This window comes from Oncorhynchus mykiss, chromosome 9 (assembly GCF_013265735.2).
Source record: "Oncorhynchus mykiss isolate Arlee chromosome 9, USDA_OmykA_1.1, whole genome shotgun sequence".
NCBI classification, from domain to species: Eukaryota; Metazoa; Chordata; class Actinopteri; order Salmoniformes; family Salmonidae; genus Oncorhynchus; species Oncorhynchus mykiss.
The window spans coordinates 16982464-17004733 of NC_048573.1; the positions used below are offsets into that span (position 1 = coordinate 16982464).

The 22270-nt window shown below is 43.9% G+C and overlaps 1 protein-coding gene across 1 annotated transcript; it reads right to left on the reverse strand.

Annotated features, from left to right (window-relative positions):
* Positions 1 to 246: 246 nt before the first annotated feature.
* LOC110531636 (matrix metallopeptidase 14a (membrane-inserted)) lies at positions 247 to 20630 on the reverse strand. Its single transcript, XM_021614947.2, has 10 exons — positions 20111 to 20630; positions 6344 to 6492; positions 5853 to 5975; positions 5156 to 5463; positions 4286 to 4447; positions 3886 to 4022; positions 3476 to 3614; positions 3187 to 3337; positions 2504 to 2619; positions 247 to 2315 (listed from the first exon to the last, which is right to left on the reverse strand). Exons 1-10 carry the CDS (start codon positions 20204 to 20206, stop codon positions 1993 to 1995), a joined length of 1704 nt encoding a protein of 567 aa, XP_021470622.2. The 5' UTR covers positions 20207 to 20630; the 3' UTR covers positions 247 to 1992.
* Positions 20631 to 22270: the final 1640 nt, after the last annotated feature.

Below are 22270 nucleotides of genomic sequence, written 5' to 3' on the forward strand. Positions count from 1 at the left end.
GTTCAATCGGGAAATGATCTACATTTTAATGTGTATCTTCCGCGATCATTTCACCATACGGATTGAATCCAGCCCCTATAGCCCTGTTTGAATAGTGTTGAGGCCAGGCTGTTATTTGTGTATGAGACAGCAGTCTGAAGGCCATTCTCTTCTCCAGAGTGAGTGAGTGAGAGAGTGTGTGTCTGTGTGTGTGTGTGTGTGTGTGTGTGTGTGTTGGGCCAGGAGAAAATCACCTTTTAGAAAATATTGTTTTATTTCAATTTAATGCATGAAATTCAAAAAGTTGAAAAATTGGCCAAAACAAAATGTATTCCCTTTTTATTGATATCATTATCATTATAAATATCATTATCATTATAAATATCATTACCATTATCATTGTTGTTATTGTTATTTGATTTGTGTAATACAAAAAAAAACAAACATGAAGCACCATCAGAATGACTTATAAATAGTTTTGTTTGATTGTCTTTACATGCCAACCAATCAATGGGAAAATAAGTGTTTTGAAAAAAAAATGGAAACATTTTCCAAAATCTTAAAATACCCCCTCTGTACTGTCCAAGTCCACCACTTCAATGGAAAAATGGGATCCATTTAGATTCAACCCTTGTCACGTTATAGCCTCTGTCCAGCAGGACTCAAAATGACAATGTATAAAAACAACAAACACAATTTACCAAAGGACTACGCCCGGAGAACAACAATAATAATAACTATAGTCATAATAATAACAACAACATTTCTTACAATGATGGTACCAAAACAAAAAAAGACCCCGATAAGACATCAGCATTTGGAGTGGGTACTATGTGATCTAACTACACCACTTTCCTTTGTAGTAACATTGAAACTGGCTTTATTGAGTAAAAATGGCTACTTTAATTCCATCCAACTTTGACTGCTTACTGAGACCAGGCTCTGTACTGAGTGCTTGAGCAATTTGAGATATGGTTTAAACAGAGGTGTACAGAGAAACATGTACAGCAACTGGGAGGAAAAGCATTTTTTTTTGTGGACTACTACAGAGGTCAAATGTCATTGTCAATGTGTATAAACGGCAGCCATCTTGGACCCTCTCTTCCTGACATGGCCTTCATTTCTGAGCCTGTCTCATTTCAGCCCTGGGTAGGGAGAGCACCCTATTACATGCCCTTTGCAACAGCTACAAGACCTGATGTGGTTATCAGTGGAGGGGAGGACGGCTCATAATATTGTCTAGAACGGAGTGAATGGAATGGCATCATGCGCATATAAACCATGTGTTTGATACCATTCCGCCTATTCCGCTCCAGCCATTACCACAAGCCAGTCCTCCCCAATTAAGGTGCCAACAATATCCTGTGGTGGCTATGTGCCACTGTAGCTGGAGCACAGGGGGGAAACAAGGAGGAGAGAGATGATTGTTTGTGATCATGCCTGATTTGAGAGCGAAATCAAAAATGAAACAAGAAAGTATATTATATACTGCAGGGTGAAACATTTAATTCAGACAGCGGTTCAGCTGGAGTCGTCAAGCAGATGGGGGGGAGGATTTAGGAGAGGAGGAAAACAAAGGGGAGAAGGGATAGAATGGAGGGAGGGACATGATAGTAGATGTATTGCAGATGGGGTGTCAACTACACAGGATGTTGGTCACAATCATCATCATCTCTTTGTGTGTTGGGGCCTGGTCCAGATCTCAAACCCGCAGAGCTGTACATGTAAATAGGTAACATACAAATACACATCTTTCCTAATTCAGATTCTCTCTCTCTCTCATCCTCTGTCTGTGGTATATACAACCCAACTAATGGACCAAACCCCAACGTCCAACCAACCAACCCCTCATGACATTACCTCTTCTCGCTTACCACACAATCCAACTTCTTTCACCCCCCTTTCCTCCTCTGTTTCCTCACCCTGTCCCTCCCTCTCCCCTCTTTCTTTCAATTCGTTCAGACACTTTATCTCTCTCAGTCCCTCTGCGTCATTGGTTCATTCAGTGCGTCTCTAAACCTTAGTCAGTAGAGATCTCTGGCAGTAGAGGAGACGTCGTGGCGTCCCGTACTTCCTGAAGAACAGCAGGGCTCCCAGAGTGAGGACCACGCAGACCAATAGGAGGAGGGGGATCACCACGGCCGCCGCCGTGGCCCCGCCTTCTCCCTCCTCCACCTCGATGATGATGACTTCCTCCTTGCCGTCCCGCTTCTTTGGCTCCTCCCCTGCACAGCCCATCCATTCGCTGAGCACCGACTTGGGGTAGCCCGACTCCACCCTCATGTGTTGGTTGTTGAACTTCCAGTACTTGTTGGCTTTATAGAAGTAGGTGTAGGCTGGGGGGAAAAGGAAGTTCATACAAACACTGACTTTACTATGAGCTTCAGATATTCTACTATATTCTATATATGTTGAGGTGTTATGCTAATGTTGTCACTCGTTCATAGAAATGCTATTTGACACTGACACAAGATAGCGTTCAAACATGCAGGCATGCAACTCTCTGTCCCCCACACACACTTACATCCTTCTTCGCTCATGATGGCAGCCTTGATGTTGTCGGGGACACCCTGCCATGTGTTGATGGGTTTGGGGTAGTCTCTGTCCACAGTCTGGGACTGCTCATTGAAACGGTAATACCTGACAGACAGAGAGAGAGGGGAAGTCAGTAATAGAGAGGGAAGGGAGAAAGAATGAGGGAAAGAGAGAGGATAGGTATGGGTAGATAGATGTAAGAGAGTGGAGGATAGTGGATGAAGAAAGAGAGGGAGAGAGACAAATCAAGAGACAGACATAAAGACAGGCATAAAGACAGATTCACCCACCGACAGACAGACCGACAGACAGACTCACCCACCGACAGACAGACTCACCCACCGACAGACAGACATAAAGACAGACTCACCCACCGACAGACAGACATAAAGACACTCACCCACCGACAGACAGACATAAAGACACTCACCCACCGACAGACAGACATAAAGACACTCACCCACCGACAGACAGACATAAAGACACTCACCCACCGCCAGACAGACATAAAGACACTCACCCACCGACAGACAGACATAAAGACACTCACCCACCGACAGACAGACATAAAGACACTCACCCACCGACAGACAGACATAAAGACACTCACCCACCGACAGACAGACATAAAGACACTCACCCACCGACAGACAGACATAAAGACAGACTCACTTGGTCCCTCTGAAGTAGTATGTCTGTCCGGTGGGGGTGTAGAAGAGGGCAGCGTCCAGCTTGTCTTTGGGCAGCCCTGTGCCCAGCTCCTTCAGAGTCTTAGGGTAACCCTGCTCCATACTGGACTCTGTGAACACCCAGTACTTGTCACCTAGAGGGAGGGAATAAAAACCATGACTACATACATCTGAAGTCATCTACATACTGTAAAAACAACAACAATGAATAACTACTAGACAGAACTGTTATTAATGAAAAGTCCTCTTAAATAATTAAAAACTAGACCTACCCTTGAAGAACACAAATTTGCCATCGTTCCTCTCGTAGGCGGCGTTGATGTTTGGTGGCAGTCCCTTCCAGAAGTGACCGATGGGCATGGGGTAACCCTGGAGAACCTTGTTGTTCCGCACACGCCACAGCCATTTATCCTGCGGCAGAGAGACAGAGACACAGCGTTAGCACACTTCATAGCTGTACACACCCACCACAACCACTGATCCTGTTTGCGTTGTATAGTACATATACACACCTAGGTTCTGGTCATTTTGTGTCATTCAGTCCTCACTGTGTGTAACTAAGTCTATTTATGTCAACATCAATGCAATGTGTATCGGTGTGTGTTTCTGTGTCCTGTGGTCTATTGTATTCATGTCCGTGTGTATCCTCATGTCTAAGTTTGCCACTGTGTTTAAGATGTACCTTAAAGACAAACATCTCCCCCCTGAGGATGGCGATGGAGTCGAAGTGTCCCTCGCAGACGTCTGGTCCGAGTCCAGGCTGGTCTGGCTTGGAGGGTCTGGTGGGGCGGGGGGGAGGGGGTGGCGCTCCGGACGACCCTGTGGTGGAACACAGTCAGGACAACATAAGGAACGCCTATAAGCAGAGGTAGAACTGAGGGGACTGAGTGAATTCCCAAAGTGAACAGAATGCCTTCTGAACTGAATGTGATTTGAAACGTCCTTCAGGCCGTGTAATGTTGAACTAGATTAGAACTTTCTAGCATTCCTGAACCATTACAAAGAAGAGACAGTTTGTGTTGAATGTTGCCGTAACAATCCAGGAACACAGCTACAGCATTCCAACGGAACTGGGTGTTCACCATAGATTGCCTGGATGCCATGGCGATCGTCATCAGGCAGCTGGAAGTTCTCTGTGTCCATCCACTGGTAGAATGGAGCCATGATGGCAGACGGGTCGTTGGAGTGTTCTAGACCCAGGGCGTGACCCAACTCATGGACCGCAACCAGGAACACATCATTACCTGGAGAGAGAGGGACAGAGAGAGAGGGAAAGATACTTTTATTATTACTATTACTACTATGTATTTAACTCAATAAAGTTGTAACATCGATGCTTTGGCAATATTTAGACAATGTTTGTCATGCCAATAAAGCTATTTGAATTTGAGAGACACACATATTTCCCTCAGATTACACAGGCCCACAAAGAATTCGAAAACAAATTCACTTTTGATAAACTCCCATATCTATTGGGTGAAATACCAGTGTGACATCACAGCAGCAATGTTTGTGATCTGTTGAAGAACAGTGAACCAGTGAAGAACAAACACCATTGTAAATACAACCCATATTTATGTTGATTTATTTTCCAGTATACAGACATAATATGACAATTGAAATGTCTTAATTCTTTTGGAACTTTTGTGTGTAATGTTTACTGTTCATTTTTGTTATTTCTTTACTGTTTGTTTCACGTTTGTTTATTATCTATTTCACAACATATGTTTCCCATGCCAATAAAGCCCCTTGAATTGAGAGAGGAGGAACGAGCAGATGGGAAGAGACTGTTTGAATAGAAACTAAAAGTAGCACGTTCACCTAACAAAGTGCAGACGCCCTACCAGTACAGTATAATTGAGAATGATTGTATTACGGCAACCCAGTGAAAACCCTCTTTCTGGCCATCTCCCTTCCTTCTTCCCCTCCTCCTCCATTCCTCTGTCTCTTACCTCCTTGGTCGACGTAGCCAGTCGTCCAGGGTTCGGCGTTGTCGAAGTGCGTGTCGCCCCCTATCCCGTTCCCGGGGAAGTACGCGTGAGCCAGGAAGCCGCCCTCGCCGTCGAACGGCGTGCTGTCGCCGTGGAAACCCTCGGAGAAGGAGAGCATGATGTCAGCGTACTTGTCGACCTTGTCCCGGATGTGGCTGTAAGGGATCTCTCGGAAGCGGAGCGGGATGGCGGCCTCCCACACCTTAAAAGCCCGGCGGATGGCCTCGTATGTAGCGTACTCCCCAATCTTAGGGGTGTAGTTCTGTATGCTAGGAGAGGGACAGGGAGGAAATAGCAGATGTTAGTACATTTTAAAGATAAAAGAGATGTACTGGCTCTTCCTCTGCATTCTTTTGTGGAACTTTTTGCAATTCTTCCTTGATACTCAATATGAATCTGTTTTGATTTGAATCAGTATTCCTTTAGAATCAGATCCTGGTTCATTTGCATTTAGTCTGATTCAAATTAAACAAACATTTTCACAAGACTTACACAGACATTACAACCGTTGCCTAAGTGCCAGTCTGTTTGTGCCATCCTTCCAACTCCCTGTCACTCATTGTCGTGCCAAATGTTTGGCTTGCACAATGGAGGAGGCCCGCGCACATACAGATCTGGGACTTTGTGTTGTCGTACTAAAGCAGTGTTGTAGTCTCACCTGAATGTGACCTCTTGTTTGTCCCACTTCAGCCCCTGTACGGCGTATCTCTTCCTCCTCAGGTTGCTCTTCAGCTCAGAGCCAAACTTGTCCGGGACACCACAACGCGGCCGCTTCATCGCTCTGGCAACAGCAAGACACACCTGTCAATCACACTCACTGTGCCATGAACTATTTCATTTCTGAGTTGTCCTGAGACTCTTTGATTCTTTTGTGCCCTAAAAACATCAAATGCTATGGGGCTTTATGAGTGAGGTTGCTCCCATAGGGCGGCGCACAATTGGCCCAGCGTCGTCCAGGTTTGCCCGGGGTAGGCCGTCATCGTAAATAAGAATTTGTTCTTAACTGACTTGAATAAAGGTAAAAATAAATAAAAATATTTTTAAAAATGCAATTGTATTAGCAGTGCAATTCACACAGTGGTTATGTATCTCAGGTCAGCAGGAGTCATTGCTCTGCTTAGCTCTCCATTTAGTGTCATTGGTACTCACTGTAGGGTGTTGATGTCGATGGAGCCGGTGACGGCGAGGCCGTAGAACCTCTGCATGGCTGTGATGGCTGTGGTGATGGACTTGGGAGAACGGATAGCCTGGGCTCGGACATCACCCGGGGGCAGGTAGCCATACTGTTGCAGCCACACCTGGGGGGTAGAGAGAGGGGCACAAGGAGGGTTAGACACTGGTGAATACAATGTATTTGCAGACAAAGATTGAAAACGACACTCGTATGTGGTTACATGGCATGTCTTTGACAGTATTACCTAAACACACACACACATACTCTCCCTCTCTCGCCCTCACCCTCCCCCTCTCCCCCTCTCCCTACCCCTCTCCCTCTCCCTCCCCTCTCTGCGAAGTTTCCCACCACATCCATCAGCCAGAAACAACACAGAAACCAACCCATTCATGGTGATAGTCAATGATTAGCCATACAGTCATACTGAACGAGGCAGGATGTTGTTGTAAAGATGTCTATGTTTGGATTATTGTGTGCCGAAATGTGTGTGTGTGTGGGTGTGCCTGTTGGCCTACTCACAGTGCTAGTCTGAATGTGTGTGTGTGCCAGAGAGATTGACAGGGAAAGAGAGAGGGAGAGAAAGACTGTATACGTATGTGTGTGGGTGGTTGGGAGCTCAGTATCCAGTGTTTGCATAAAGCAATGCCAAGCTGACCAGGAACACACACTGCCTTCCTTACAACAGCAAACAGAAAGAGACTGGTCAGACTGAACACACACACACACACACACACACACACACAACCAACCAGCCAGCCAACCTCTTCTTTTTGCAAGAGTTACTAATATTCTATTTATACCATAAAAACAATCCCATCCTCACAGTCTCCCCTGCTTGATATGCTGGACAGAATGAAAGGGAACTGAGACTTTGTTGTGGGGATGTAAGGAGAGATGAGAGAGGAGAATAGAGCCAAATAAAACACAGGAGAACCATAATAAACAGGGATGTCATTTCAGACGTGGGATGACTAGAACTTCTTCAATCCTCTCAGTCAGAACCTGGGGGGTTCACTGCCAGACCTGACATGCAGAGGAAGAAAGGAGTAGCATCTAAGAAATAATATCTATGCTTCATCTGAGTGGTAGGAGAACTGCCTTTCACCAGGTGAGATCATATTTAACCAGAATGAAAAACAGACTATGGTGTTTCAGAAACAATTCACCGGAATAATGTGTAAGTTCTAAAGTGTCACCTCTGTCTCGCTCTCAAACACAAGAGTGGTCATGCAGAGCTGCCTTTGATCAGTGCTCAGCGCAACAGTCTCTCTATGAGAGAAAGAGAAGAGAGAGAGGAGACAGAGAGGAGAGAGAGACAGAGAGAGAGAGGGGAGACAGAGAGGAGAGAGAGACAGAGAGAGAGAGAGAGGGGAGACAGAGAGGAGAGAGAGAGAGAGAGAGAGAGAGAGGGGGGAGACAGAGAGGAGAAAGAGACAGAGAGAGAGAGGAGACAGAGAGGAGAGAGAGGAGAGAAAGACAGAGAGAGTGAGAGAGAAAGAGATGTATTATATTTCAATTGCTTTGGCAATGTTAACATATGTTTCCCATGACAACAAAGCACTAAATTGAATGGACTTGAGAGGAGACAGAGAGAGAGAGAAAGAGAGAGAGAGAGGAGACAGAGAGAGAGAGATAGCGAGAGAGAGAGGAGACAGAGAGAGAGGGGAGACAAAGAGAGAGAGGAGGCACAGAGAGAGGAGACAGAGAGAGAGCGAGAGAAAAAAGAGAGGAGACAGAGCGAGAGACTGATCCTCAAACATAAACCTGATGGAGATGAGTCCTATGTGATGTTATAAAACATAGACAAGGATGTGTGTGTGTGTGGGTGGGTGAATCGGAGACGAGATGAGTAAATACGAGGCAAGTGGGTGGGGTGAGAGACAATATGAGTACAGAGGAATCATGAGGAAACCATGTGGAAACCAGGTGGAAACCATGTGGAAACCAGGTGGAAACCATGTGGAAACCATGTGGAAACCATGAGGAAATCATGTGGAAACCAGGTGGAAACCATGAGGAAACCATGAGGAAACCATGTGGAAACCAAGTGGAAACCATGTGGAAACCATGTGGAAATCATGTGGAAACCATGTGGAAACCAGGTGGAAACCATGAGGAAACCAGGTGGAAACCATGTGGAAACCAGGTGGAAACCAGGTGGAAACCATGTGGAAACCAGGTGGAAACCATGAGGAAACCATGTGGAAACCAGGTGGAAACCATGAGGAAACCATGTGGAAACCATGTGGAAACCAGGTGGAAACCATGTGGAAACCAGGTGGAAACCATGTAGAAACCATGTGGAAATCATGTGGAAACCAGGTGGAAACCATGAGGAAACCAGGTGGAAACCATGTGGAAACCAGGTGGAAACCATGAGGAAACCATGTGGAAACCATGAGGAAACCATGTGGAAACCAGGTGGAAACCATGTGGGAACCATGAGGAAACCACGTGGAAACCATGCGGAAACCATGAGGAAACCATGTGGAAACCATGTGGAAACCAGGTGGAAACCATGTGCAAACCATGTGGAAACCATGTGGAAACCATGTGGAAACCAGGTGGAAACCATGCGGAAACCATGTGGAAACCATGTGGAAACCAGGTGGAAACCATGTGGAAACCATGTAGAAACCATGTGGAAACCATGTGGAAACCATGTGGAAACCAGGTGGAAACCATGCGGAAACCAGGTGGAAACCATGTGGAAACCATGTGGAAACCAGGTGGAAACCATGTGGAAACCAGGTGGAAACCATGTGGAAACCATGTGGAAACCAGGTGGAAACCATGTGGAAACCAGGTGGAAACCATGCGGAAACCATGTAGAAACCATGTGGAAACCATGTGTTTGATGTATTTGATACCATTCCACCAATTCCGCTACCACCATTACCACAAGCACGTCCTCCCCAATTATGGTGCCACCAACCTCCTGTGGTGTGTGTGTGCGTGTCTGTGTGTGCGTGTCTGTGTGTGTGTGTGTCTGTGTGTGGGTGTGTGTGTGTGTGTGCGTGTCTGTGTGTGTGTGTCTGTGTGTGCGTGTCTGTGTGTGTCTGTGTGTATGTGTATGCTGCACAGACAGTGAGTGTCACAGTCTTTACCACACTTTCTTTCGGTGCAATTACAGAAAATTCTTCTGTCAACCCAGAAAACCCCCAACCCTGCCTGACTGTCTACGTCATTTTATAGTTAGTTTGGTGAATATAGTCATTCTTCCTCTTTCTGACAATGTCTCTATCTCATGTCGTTTTAGTGGAGAGGTCTTTTTTAATATCAATAGCAATTGAAATGAGGGAGTAAAAGAGAGGAGTGTAAGTGAGAAACGGTGAGGAAATGTCTGGCTTGTACCTGGCCAGAGATATGACCACACACAACCACAGCAGAAGGCAGACAGAGAGACAAAGAACCAGGTTCAGTTGTGGGCTGCACAGTAAGGGAAACTCTCCCACTCTAATCATGTCAATGCCTGCCCCTTCTTTCAGCAATTTGCGATATGGTGTGTACGCACATTATCATAACCCTTCTGGTTTTCCTCCATCTTTCTTAACCTGCCTCACATTTCTTCACCACCCAAACCCCAACCTCTCTCCACGTCTGTATTTCTTTCCGCCCTCTCCCACAAACTCCTTCCCCCCTCTTTGCACTCTCTCCCTCTCTCTCTCTCTCTCTCTCTCTCTCCATCTCTCACTCCTTGTCTCTATCTGACTGCTCCTAGTGTGTGCTGTGGCTCCACTGTGGTGACGCGCCTGGCTCTGTGAAAACACACTCAGCTCCATCAGGATGAAAGGTTTCCCTCACACTGAGAAGACTACTCTCTCTCCTTCTCTCCCTCTCTCTCAGTCTATATCTCTCTCTCTCCTTCACTCCCTCTCTCTCAGTCTATATCTCTCTCTCTCCCCCCACGCACCTCTTCTGTGGAACTCCCAGCAAGCGCTCACAGTCAACGGATCTATTTATTAGGAATTCAACGTCGCTTATTGTTGGCCTTGGGGGTAAATACAAACCCAGGTGTGTGTGGTCATAGTCTAGGGTCCATGTGAATGCGTTTTTTGTAAACAGACGCAAGCCCATATAAGTTAGGCATTTTTGCAGTGATGAATGTATTCTAAGGAAATGCATTTCAACAGAGACAGGCTGTGTGACGTGTGTATATCAGATAAATAGAACCAGGAGTAGAATGATGACAGAAAGTGCATTTGAAAAGTATTCAGACCCCTTGACTTTTCCCACATTTTGTTACATTACAGCCTTATTCTAAAATTGATTAACTCGTTTTTTCCCTCATCAATCTACACACAATACCCCATAACGACAAAGCAAAAGCAGGTTTTTAGACATTTTTGCAAATGTATAATCAAATAAAAAACAGACATATGACATTTACATAAGTATTCAGACCTTTTACTCAGTACTTTGTTGAAGCACTTTTACGTTAGCAGCCTTGAGTCTTTTTGGGTGTGACCCTACAAGCTTGGCACAACTGTATTTGGGGAGTTTTTCCCATTCTTCTCTGCAGATCCTCTCAAGCTCTGTCAGGTTGGATGGGAAGAGTTGCTGCACAGCTATTTTCAGGTCTCTCCAGAGATATTCGATCGGGTTCAGGTCCGGGCTCTGGCTGGGCCACTCAAGGACACTCAGAGACTTGTCCCGAAGCCACTCCTGTGTTGTTTTGGCTGTGTGCTTAGGGTCATTGTCCTGTTGGACGGTAAACTTTCGCCCCCAGTCTGAGGTCCTGAGCACTCTGGAGCAGGTTTTCATTAATGATCTCTCTGCACTTTGCTCCGTTCATCTTTCCCATCTTTCCCGTCTCCCAGTCCCTGCCACTGAAAAACATCCCCACAGCATGATGCTGTCACCACCATTCTTCACCATAGGGATGGTGCCAGGTTTCCTCCAGACGTGACACTTGGCATTCAGGCCAAAGAGTTCAATCTTGGTTTCATCAGACGTTTCACCAGATGTGCTTTTAACTGAGGAGTGTCTTCTGTCTGGCCACTATAACATAAGGCTTGATTGGTGGAGTGCTGCAGAGATGGTTGTCCATCTGGAGGGTTCTCCCATCTCCACAGAGGAACTCTAGAGCTCTGTCAGAGTGACCATCGGGCTCTTGGTCACCTCCCTGACCAAGGCCCTTCTTCCCTGACTGCTCAGTTTGGCCGGTCGGCCAAATCTAGAAAGAGTCTTGGAGGTTCAAAACGTCTTCCATTTAAGAATGATGGAGGCCACTGTGTTCTTGGGGACCTTCAATAATGCCACATTTGTTTGGTAACCTTCCCCAGATCTGTGCCTCAACACAATCCTGTCTCGGAGGTCTACGGACAATTCCTTCAACCTCATGGCTTGGTTTTTGTCTCTGACATGCACTGTCAACTGTGGGACCTTTTATAGACAAGTGTGTGCCTTTCAAAATCATGTCCAATCAATTGAATTTACAACAGGTGGACTCCAATCAAGTTGTAGAAACATCTGAAGGATGATCAATGGAAGCAGGATGCACCTGAGCTGTAACGCAACAAAATGTGGAAAAAGTGAAGGGTTCTGAATACTTTGCGAAGGCACTGTACATGGCAGATAGACTTGGTCCAATATTAGTAACAAAGCCGGCCATGAACTTAAACCAGCAGGAAGTTCCAGGAACAGCAGATAATGATTCATAATGTCCTATAACATCGCATGAAATGACGGTGAGATCAGGTGCAACTATTGGTCAGACAGTCATGAGACTGCTAAGACACCCTGAGGATAAAGTGGCCTGATAACATACTAGTACCTAGGCATCACTGTTTGATAATAGTCATAGAAATAATAACAGATCGATAATGCTGTGACTGCAACAACCCATTCAATTGAACGTTTGTGTTGAAGGAGAGATGATTCAGTCGGGTTTACACACAGTTGGGTTTAGAAACATGCATGGTATTCACTTAGTTGTGTACTAATGCAGAGGTTCTCAAACTTTTCTTGCCCTGGGATCTCCGCTCAGGCAAACTGGCGCCCCCAGAGACCCCCATCAAATGTTTGCAAAAAAAGGAATATCTTGTCTTATCATCAGGAGAATGATGATGGCAAGTAAAAGTCATATTTTAGTCATATTTTTTCACCTCCCCAGTTCTTTGGAAGAGGATAAACTACATATATTAGTATCAACTGTAATATATAGAAGTATAGCCTATAAGATAGAAAGGTAAAGAAAGGTATTGTATCTTGATGAAGGAGAAAACATTTTGCTCTTGTAAAGCTAATTTTCTGCAATTTTACACATTTTTCAATCGAGCTGAGAGAATATTTTGCAGATTTAAAGCCAATTCCCTGCAATTCCATGCATTTTGCCATGGTTAATGCTGTGTTCCTCTGCTCAAACATTATAACTAAATCAATGGGCATCTGGCCTGAATGACTGGGAAAATACTTGTTATTTAAAAATGTATATAGTTCAATATCGATTCTGCAAGCTTCCTATCTGGATTTGGTCATTTTAAATGTACACCGAAACTGTTTTTCCATCCCAAACATTATCAGATGGCCCCTCTAAGAATTTTCTATCCAGAAAAAAAAACTGTAATTCGCTCCAATGACTGTAATTTCCTCTATATTAAAACAATAGTTTGAGATTTTGTCAATTATGCCATTTATCGACTTCCCCAGAGTTGGATGAACAGGAACAGGCAGCGTTCTAACTGTTCATCTAGACTAGTGAGGTAGTTAGCATTGGCTCATGATACTACCTCTAACTTCCTTCATACTGGACATGTAACGATCGTCGTCGGAATGAGACCAGAGCGCAGCGTGGAAATGGTTCATATTTAATGTTCACAAAAAACACTCAAACAAAATGACAAACGGAGAAAACGAAAATGCACAGTTCTGTCAGGGAAACAACCTAAACAGAAAACGACACCCCACAAAACCCAAACGGAAAATGACAACTTATATATGATCCCCAATCAGAGACAACGATAGACAGCTGCCTCTGATTGGGAACCACACTCGGCAAAAACAACAAAGAAATAGAAAACTTAGATTTTCCCATCCGAGTCACACCCTGAACTAACCAAACATAGAGAATAAATAAGGGTCTCTAAGGTCAGGGCGTGACAGGACACAGAGACATAAACATTGTATCCACAACAGTATTCTGTTGTAGCCAGCGATTTTCATCTAAATACATATTTCTCACATAAAAAACTGATCACAGACCCCCTGCAGTATCCCAGTTTGAAAACCCCTGTATTCATTTGTTTATTTTAGCTCCATACCAACCTCTACCATAATACATCTAGCAACTCTGCCAAGTGTGAAGGTATTGGATATAGTGCAGATATTTGGGTTTCAAGCAATCTGATAAAACAGAAGCAGTCTTCAGCCCTCTCAGTCCACACGTCTTCTACAGTGGATCTGGTTTTCGTCAGGCTGAGAAAGTAGTGGTATAGTTTTCCTGTCCCTCATCTTTAATCCCTCAGGCTGAGAGTGGAAGAGTGACTGAAAAGGAAAGGCAGAAATGTCCAAGGAAATGTTGAAAGGGATTGGAATGACAAAGAAGAGGGGAGAAAAGACACGGACAGGGGACAGAAGCATTAAAGCTGAATCTAAAATTGAGGGAGACAGAGTAGAGACTGAGTCAGTTGTTCCCCTCGGATGATGCCAACGGAAGAAAAAGAAAACAGAGACCAGAGTTTGGTCATAAGCGAGTTTGGAGTCTGAGACACACATTAGACTGCCTGACCTCCTAGCGTGGTGTCCCACATCTCTCACCCACTTACACCGACACAGGCGATACATGCTAACGCTAACTAAAGTACTGTTGCTGTGTATGTAGGCTTAACACAATGCAGAACACCTGCATGCTATGTTAAAGGACCTGATAATACATTTGGCTACTCTAACACCTTCAAGCATGCTGAGCAAGCACAGCCAACACTGGGTACTGGCGTGCTCCAGTCTGCACAATCACACCAAACCCAACAAAGATGTTCTATACCTATTATTGGACATATCATGAGTTCAATTTGTGAGCCTCAAATGTCCTAACTTGGGTTCATACATGTAATTAATCAACTGGGCCACGATGGCTAAATCCGAATAAGTCTACTGTTATACAGATAATGAGCAGTTCTAGCAGGGCGGAGGTGTTTTTAGGATTTCCACACATGGGGACATTTTTTTTAGTAAAACGCATTTCATGCTATTTGACATCATTTAGATGACAAGAAGACATTAGCTTAATATTTTTTAATACCACACAAATGACCGAAATGAGTGGGTAGTCTGACTGACAAACTGAGATCAATCTGGTCTTGAATTCAAACAAACAATAGTCCAGGCCAATGAATCGACTCACATATTGTACAATATTAGGAGGAAATATATATACAGTATATATATCATAGGCTACAGTAGGCTACTAAATAGAATTTTCAGTGGCACACTGACTCACCTAATGATGAAGATGAGGCCATAGGCTACTCACGGCGATGGCCAATGCGCTCGTCTTGGCAATAGCCTATCTCAAGATGAGATACTTTGAAAAACAGTGCTGCTGTTAGCTACAAATTGTGAGTTGTTGAGACATTGTCTTCTTCTATTGGTTCTACAGATAGATTAGTATTATTTTTTCCCGCACATATATTTTGAAATCTGCAAAAGGCAAGCCAACAGCCACAACCAACCACAGAAATATAATCCATAGATGGTAGTTCCCATTAAAGTCAGGACTGGCATCCATTGCTAGTGTACCCATGAGTTTAACAGTCAAATTACCAGGGTAAGAGGTTACAAAACCCTTCTATGGATTATATTTCTATGGCCACAATGCAACAAGCTGTATATTTGGTGTGCATACTGCCCAAACTGCTGCCTTCCCGACTGTAGGCAAACCGGTAATTGCCAAAATAAAGGAAACAGTTGAGTAAAGGGGGATACAGTATACAGTGGGGCAAAAAGTATTTAGTCAGCCACCAATTGTGCAAGTTCTCCCACTTAAAAAGATGAGAGAGGCCTGTAATATTCATCATAGGTACACTTCAACTATGACAGACAAAATGAGAAAAAAAAAATCCAGAAAATCACATTTTAGGATTTTTAATTAATTTATTTGCAAATTGCAAATTTACATTTACCTGGCATGGTTTAGGTCCACTTGTAGAATCTATGCCAAGGCGCATTGAAGCTGTTCTGGCAGCTTGTGGTGGCCCACCAACACCCTTTTAAGATGCTTTATGTTAGTGTGTCCTTTATTTTGGCAGATACCTGTATATGCTTGTGATAAAAACTGAATCCACAGTTATTTTAAACTATTCATCCTCTGTGGCTATATTATGTTCTCAGTTGTATTTTGAACACTGAGAGTGGGATCCAGTGTTTGGGTAAAAAAAATATAATAACAAAAAAGTGACGTAATATATTTATCTATTTTATTTGGCCTCTTGGGCCCCCTATGGGCTGGGGCCCAGACCCAGACTCAATTGACCAGCCACATTTATTTATTATGCAGTTTATTTTTTATTAATCTGTTACCCAATCAAAGCAGGCCCCCCTATTTAACCATTTACCCAGGCCCCTTAAATCAAATCCAATGTATTTATAAAGCCCTTTTTTTACATGTGCAGATGTGACGAAGTGCTTTCCTCCCCCATCTGACAATTAGCAGAGCGGCAGCAGGCAGCAGCAGCCTGTCTACACTCATTGAGAGCGGGCTCCTGAGTTCTCCTGTGGTTGGCGGTCGCAGAAAAAAAAAAAAATATATATATACTACATATATTTCCTTTAGTATTATTATTATTATTATAAACATTTTAAAAATAGGATTATTATAGATTTTTGTTTGTTTGGTTCCTCATGGCCCCAGGGATTTAGCCCCGCTAAGCCCCTGCATTAATCTGGCCCTTGGTTCTAGGATGGAAACTGCAGCGATAGTACTTGAGTGGAATGGATAAACACACCATCACTCCATAGACATTCATTGAGTTGGTTTGTTTCCCATGTGGCAGATCAGATGAACTGAATATTGTCCTCCCTGAACATTTTTAAGTGACAGCGAGCACGTGTATGAGCAGCATGCACCAGCACTTCACCAAAGGTGTCCAACAGCGTGCTGCAACTGTACAAAAACAACAAAGATTCGTCAGGACCCAGCGGGAGAACCCAAGCCCAACCATAGAAATAGAATGACTAGAACAGACATTCCCATTCACGTCAATGTTCTGTGATGGGTGAACCAGCGATAGACATATTGAATGTACACACACTGTCTAATTTCTGAGCTCTGTGAATATATTTCCGTTCTAGTATTTATATTTCCAGGGGCCCAACCCATATGGGATTTGTCCCCTCATGACCTCCTCCCTCCCTGTGATCCTAAGACACGCTAGTCACCTTGCCTCCAGATGTCTGCTGTTATCGTGTTTGAAGAGAACTTCAAGGACTTTCAGATTCCGACAGATATGTTGTGAATCTCGTTTGCATTCCTTTTCACTTCCTTTGGCAAAAATAAAGTCCAACCAGCAATTGAATAAAAGTGAGACAGGATGTTTTTTTGTGAATAAACACAAATATAACTAAATAAAGGAAACCTCTATTGGGTTTATAGTATGTGCATAAAGACAAAATGATTCACAAAGTGAAGTTGGGCCTATATTTTGTTCCATTTGGCCTATATTTAGTTCCATTGGGCCTATATTTTGTTCCACTATGACTGTGAATATTTGCTCATTCAGTCTCCTCACTCATCACAGCTTCAAGTTAAATTGTAGGCTTTAGCCTCCATGGCCTATCAAGTTGGATCAGGCGGCAGTGAATCCAGACTAAAAATCCATGAAAGGAATGTCTGTAAATGTCACTCCTACTGAGTTGTCTTTGTTTTTATACCATTAATCGTTATCTTGTAGGCATAAAATCAGAGTGGAAATTACTGGGGCCCCAGGGGGGTCTCAGACCCCTGAATGAGACATGAGTCCCCATAAATGCAACAAAGGCAAACTAATTGAACCTTTCTTCTATTTGTTTAATATGCAATTTGTACTGCTCCAGTTATTCCAAATTAAACGAACACTCCCACCTCTGTGTCATTAAAAGAAAATTCCCTGTGTGGCTGCACTTGTCATCCTGGGACAGTCACGTGTCTCAGCCCCTGTTCAGGTGTACAAACTTTTCTCTCTACATAATGATCCCTTTGTCAGCAGGACACATCAATTCATTTAGGCTGCAAGAGTGCAGACCCAATGGCAATCGCTGAATGGCATTACACTTTCTGGTGTTTTATTCGTCAAACGACCCGAGCGCACAGAGCACGAACCTGAGCAGGTCGTCCTACTTTTTGAAGTGATTTGATTGGCTAAATAAGAGGACAACATCATGACTGGTTGGGTTCATGCTAAACGAAAAGGTAACACATATTTGTACCGTTAAATGACATGTTTTCACTATTATTAAAACACATGAAGTCCCATGAAAAAAAATGGAGACCCCCCTAGAATGTCACAGTCAGTATAAGTCGCACTCTTCATAACATTCACATCCCGCCTGTGCTTTCAACCTGATCTATTATCTATTCCTATTCGTCACTCTCTGTGGTTTTATGAAAGTCATCCATTAATTTCCTGTTCTTCATCTCTCCCACACAGCAGACATCATTGAGTTAATCATAGGTTACCGTTCCATACAGGTGATGGAATAGTGAAACTGGTAATTAGTGATAATCCCATCTTTCATCTTGCCTGCTATGGGAGCATATGAGCGGAGTAGGTAGAAGTTTCCCCTAACTGCTGATCCAGGTTCAGATCTTTCAATATATTCCTTATGGCATTCTTTGGGATTTGGGGAATCTGATCGTGTGGTAAGGGGCATCTTCTGCCTACTCCCATAGGAGCATGGGCAAATTTGATGGGCCTCCAGGAGACATTATGGGTAGGATTTGGGATGGGTTAACTGATCCTAGATCTGTCATGGACCCGGCACCAACATTTGCAGTCTTATTGTGACACTGTGTACGCTTTATTACTGTCTCAGTGCTGTGTGTGCAGTTGTTACACTATTATTACAATGCTATAGATCATAGATGTGGTACATTGTCTCTCAGGCATTTCTGACTGACAGTGCAATGATTGACCATGTCTGACTGACTCAGTGGTACCTGATTCCCTAAAAGTAGTGCTCTTTAGAATAGGGTGCCATTTTGGACATCCATCATGTCTGGCTGACTAAGACTGCAGCTGTTTGTGGTTACTGAGTCAGAACCTGAGTTCCTCCAAGCATCCTGTCTATCTTAATAAGAACGAGCTCTACATGTAGACCAGGCCTGCATTGAGAAAGACTGAAGCAATGCATGAGCACCATTGGATACCGTTGACTTGGACATTGGCTATTGCAGTCATGGCTAACAATGGTTATTCTTGATGGGTTGGGTTATATGCTAAAGTACTCTGGGATGGATAGAGAGTTCTGGAATGCCCGAGGAGGACAGATCTAGAATTACCCCAGGCTAGAGACGTCGTGACAGGGACCTAATCATTTTGAAGGTACACTATGACACAATATAGAGGGACAAAATGTAGTGTTTATGTTAGTAGTGTCACATCAGTTACAAAGGGTATGGGGCCTGTTGCTCCAGACAGTACCTTCAAAAATAGAGAACAGCTTCCTCTCCAGTCTCCTGTCTCTACCACCACTCAGTACAGATGAAATCCATTACCCTAACCCCCCCACCCACCCACACACACACACACACACAAGCCCCAGTTCCTTAGTATAAAGCAGTTGACTTAAGTTTACACAACTCCGTACTCCCCCACCCCTCCTCTTTTAAACCACAAAATGTGTCATGGCGTTTCCATCTCTTTTTCTACTGAACCGGACACATGTCCTCTCACCCTTTGATGCTACTGCTAAGATATACTTTATTAGTCCACGTGAGATGGAAATTTGTCTCCCGACACACACACACAGGGGGTTAATTTCATTGCTCACGGGAATATCAGCGGTAGGTGGCACCTAATATTGATGCCAGCAACCTCCTGGTTACCAGCTCAATCCGCGCTACATCCCCCTTCAGCACTGGGATTCAAACAACCCCATTGTTACCAGCTCAATCCGCGCTACATCCCCCCTTCAGCACTGGGATTCAAACAACCCCATGGTTACCAGCTCAATCCACGCTACATCCCCCTTTCAGCACTGGGATTCAAACAACCCCCTGGTTACCAGCTCAATCCGCGCTACATCCCCCCTTCAGCACTGGGATTCAAACAACCCCATGGTTACCAGCTCAATCCGCGCTACATCCCCCCTTCAGTACTGGGATTCAAACAACCCCATGGTTACCAGCTCAATCCGCGCTACATCCCCCCTTCAGCACTGGGATTCAAACAACCCCATGGTTACCAGCTCAATCCGCGCTACATCCCCCCTTCAGTACTGGGATTCAAACAACCCTCTGGATGCTGGCCGGCTTCTCTAACACCGAGGCTACCGCTGCCACCTTTTCATTTTTTATTTCTTACTATACTCAATTGAGAAGAGGTCAACCATCATGAAAAACAAAGAAGAACATAGAGTCAATTATACGGACTAGTACAGAAACAAGAGACGACACTAGGCCTATAACACACACTGTAGTTGATATACTCCCACCCCTTCTCCCATAAACCTTAACCAAAGTATCTTTATAAGTATCTTATTATACTAGTTAAATAGTTTGTTTTAATTGTGTTTCTAAGTGTCTGCATATCGACAAAATTACTTACCTCTGCTTTTACTTCGTTTTCCGTTGAAACAACTCCAAAGAACAGTCCGCACGCCAGCGTCAGGAGCTGGATCACATTTTCGAGCCGGGGCAACATTCCTCTGTATGTGCGAGTTACCCCAAAAATACTCAATAAAGAGCTTCACAACCGGACAGCTTCTATTGGCTTTCCACGTTTTTATCAATTATAATCCCTAGCGATTACCTTTAAAACAATATTGTACTCTAATCTGTTCTCATGGATACTTTCTTGCCACACTTCAAATTCTGCACAACAAATATTTTGTGGTACCAACAATCATAACTAAATGTAAAAAAACAAAAGCATCCTACAAGTCTATCCAAAAACTTAAATCCAGATGTTGGGTGGGGGGAAATCGTTGCGATCTCAGTGCTTCACAGTTCCTCTCTCCTTTGTCTCCACAAGTTACTTTCTTTCTCGCTGTGTGACTATTAAGACGTCGCTCTCTGACGCGTGGACGAGGTTGGTCAACGCGCTCAGCGGAGAGAAAGAGAGATATATAGAGAGAGAGCGAGAGAGAGATATAGAGAGAGGGAGAGAGAGAGAGAGAGAGCGAGAGAGAGCGAGAGAGAGGGAGAAAGAGAGAGAGAGGGAGAGAGAGAGCGATATATATATATATATATATATAGAGAGAGATAGAGAAAGAGAGAGAGAGAGAGACAGCGAGAGAGAGAGACAGCGAGAGAGAGAGAGAGCGAGAGAGAGAGAGAGAGAGAGCGAGAGAGAGATAGAGAGAGAGAGAGAGAGAGACAGAGAGAGAGAGAGGGAGAGAAGAACTACAGCAGCGTCGACAGCCGTGTCTTTAGCTCATTGATGTCGGCGTCACATCTGGAAGGAGGAACTTAAGCTCTCAATTAAATTTCAATTCAATTTAATAGGGGCTTTATTGGCATGGGAAACATATGTTTACGTTGCCAAAGCAAGTGAAATAGATAATAAACCAAAGTTAAATAAACAATACAAAATTAACAGTAAACATCACCCTTGCAAAAGTTCCAAAATAATAAAGACTTTTCAAATGTCCTATTATGTATATATACAGTGTTATAATGATAGTTAAAGTATAAAATGGAAAATAAATAAACAGAAATATAGGTTGTATTTACAGTGGTGTTTTATTCTTCACTGGTTGCCCTTTTCTTGTGGCAACAGGTCACACATCTTGCTGCTGTGATGGCACACTGTGGTATTTCACCCAATAGATATGGGAGTTAATCAAAATTGGACTTGTGGGTCTGTGGAAATCTGTCTCTGATATGGTCATTTGGCAGGAGGTCAGGAAGTGCAGCTCAGTTTTCACCTCATTTTGTGGTCAGTGTGCACATAGCCTGTCTTCTCTTGAGAGCCAGGTCTGCCTTCGGCAGCCTTTCTCAATAGCAAGGCTATGCTCACTGAGTCTGTACATAGTCAAAGATTTGCTTAATTTTGGGTCAGTCACAGTGGTCAGGTATTCTGCCAGTGTACTCTCTATTTAGGGCCAAATAGCATTCCAGTTTGTTCTGTTTTTTGGTAAGTTCTTTCCAATGTGTAATTATCTTTTTGTTTTTTCACGATTTGGTTGGGTCTAATTGTGTTGCTGTCCTGGGGCTCTGTGGGGTCTGTTTGTGTTTATGAACAGAGCCCCATGACCAGCTATCTTAGGGGGCTCTTCTCCAGGTGTATTTCTCTGTAGGAGGTGGCTTTGTTATGGAAGGTTTGGGAATTGCTTCCTTTTAGGTGGTTGAAGAATTTAATAATAATTAGCGGGTTTCGGCGTAATTCTGCTCTGCATGCATTATTTGCTGTTTTACGTTGTACACAGAGGATGTTTTTGCAGAATTCTGCATGCAGTCTCAATTTGGTGTTTGTCCCATTTTGTGAATTCTTGGTTGGTGAGCGGACCCCAGACCTCACAACCGTAAAGGGCAATGAGTTCCTTAAATAACTGATTCAAGTATTTTTTGCCAGATCCTAATTGTTATGTCAAATTTTATGTTCCTTTTGATGGCCTAGAAGGCCCTTCTCTCTCAGATCATTCACAGCTTTGTGGAAGTTACCTGTGGCGCTGATGTTTAGGCCGAGGTATGCATAATATTTTGTGTGCTCTAGGGCAACAGTGTCCAGATGGAATTTGTATTTGTGGTCCTGGCAACTGGACCT

Excerpts from the sequence above, each read along its gene's own strand:
- LOC110531636 (XM_021614947.2), bottom strand. The coding sequence starts at position 20,206 with ATGTTGCCCCGGCTCGAAAATGTGATCCAGCTCCTGACGCTGGCGTGC. Across the intron at positions 3,615-3,885 it reads GGGAGATGTTTGTCTTTAAG|GATAAATGGCTGTGGCGTGT; the intron begins GTACATCTTAAA and ends TCTCTGCCGCAG. Across the intron at positions 2,620-3,186 it reads TACTACTTCAGAGGGACCAA|GTATTACCGTTTCAATGAGC; the intron begins GTGAGTCTGTCT and ends TCTGTCTGTCAG.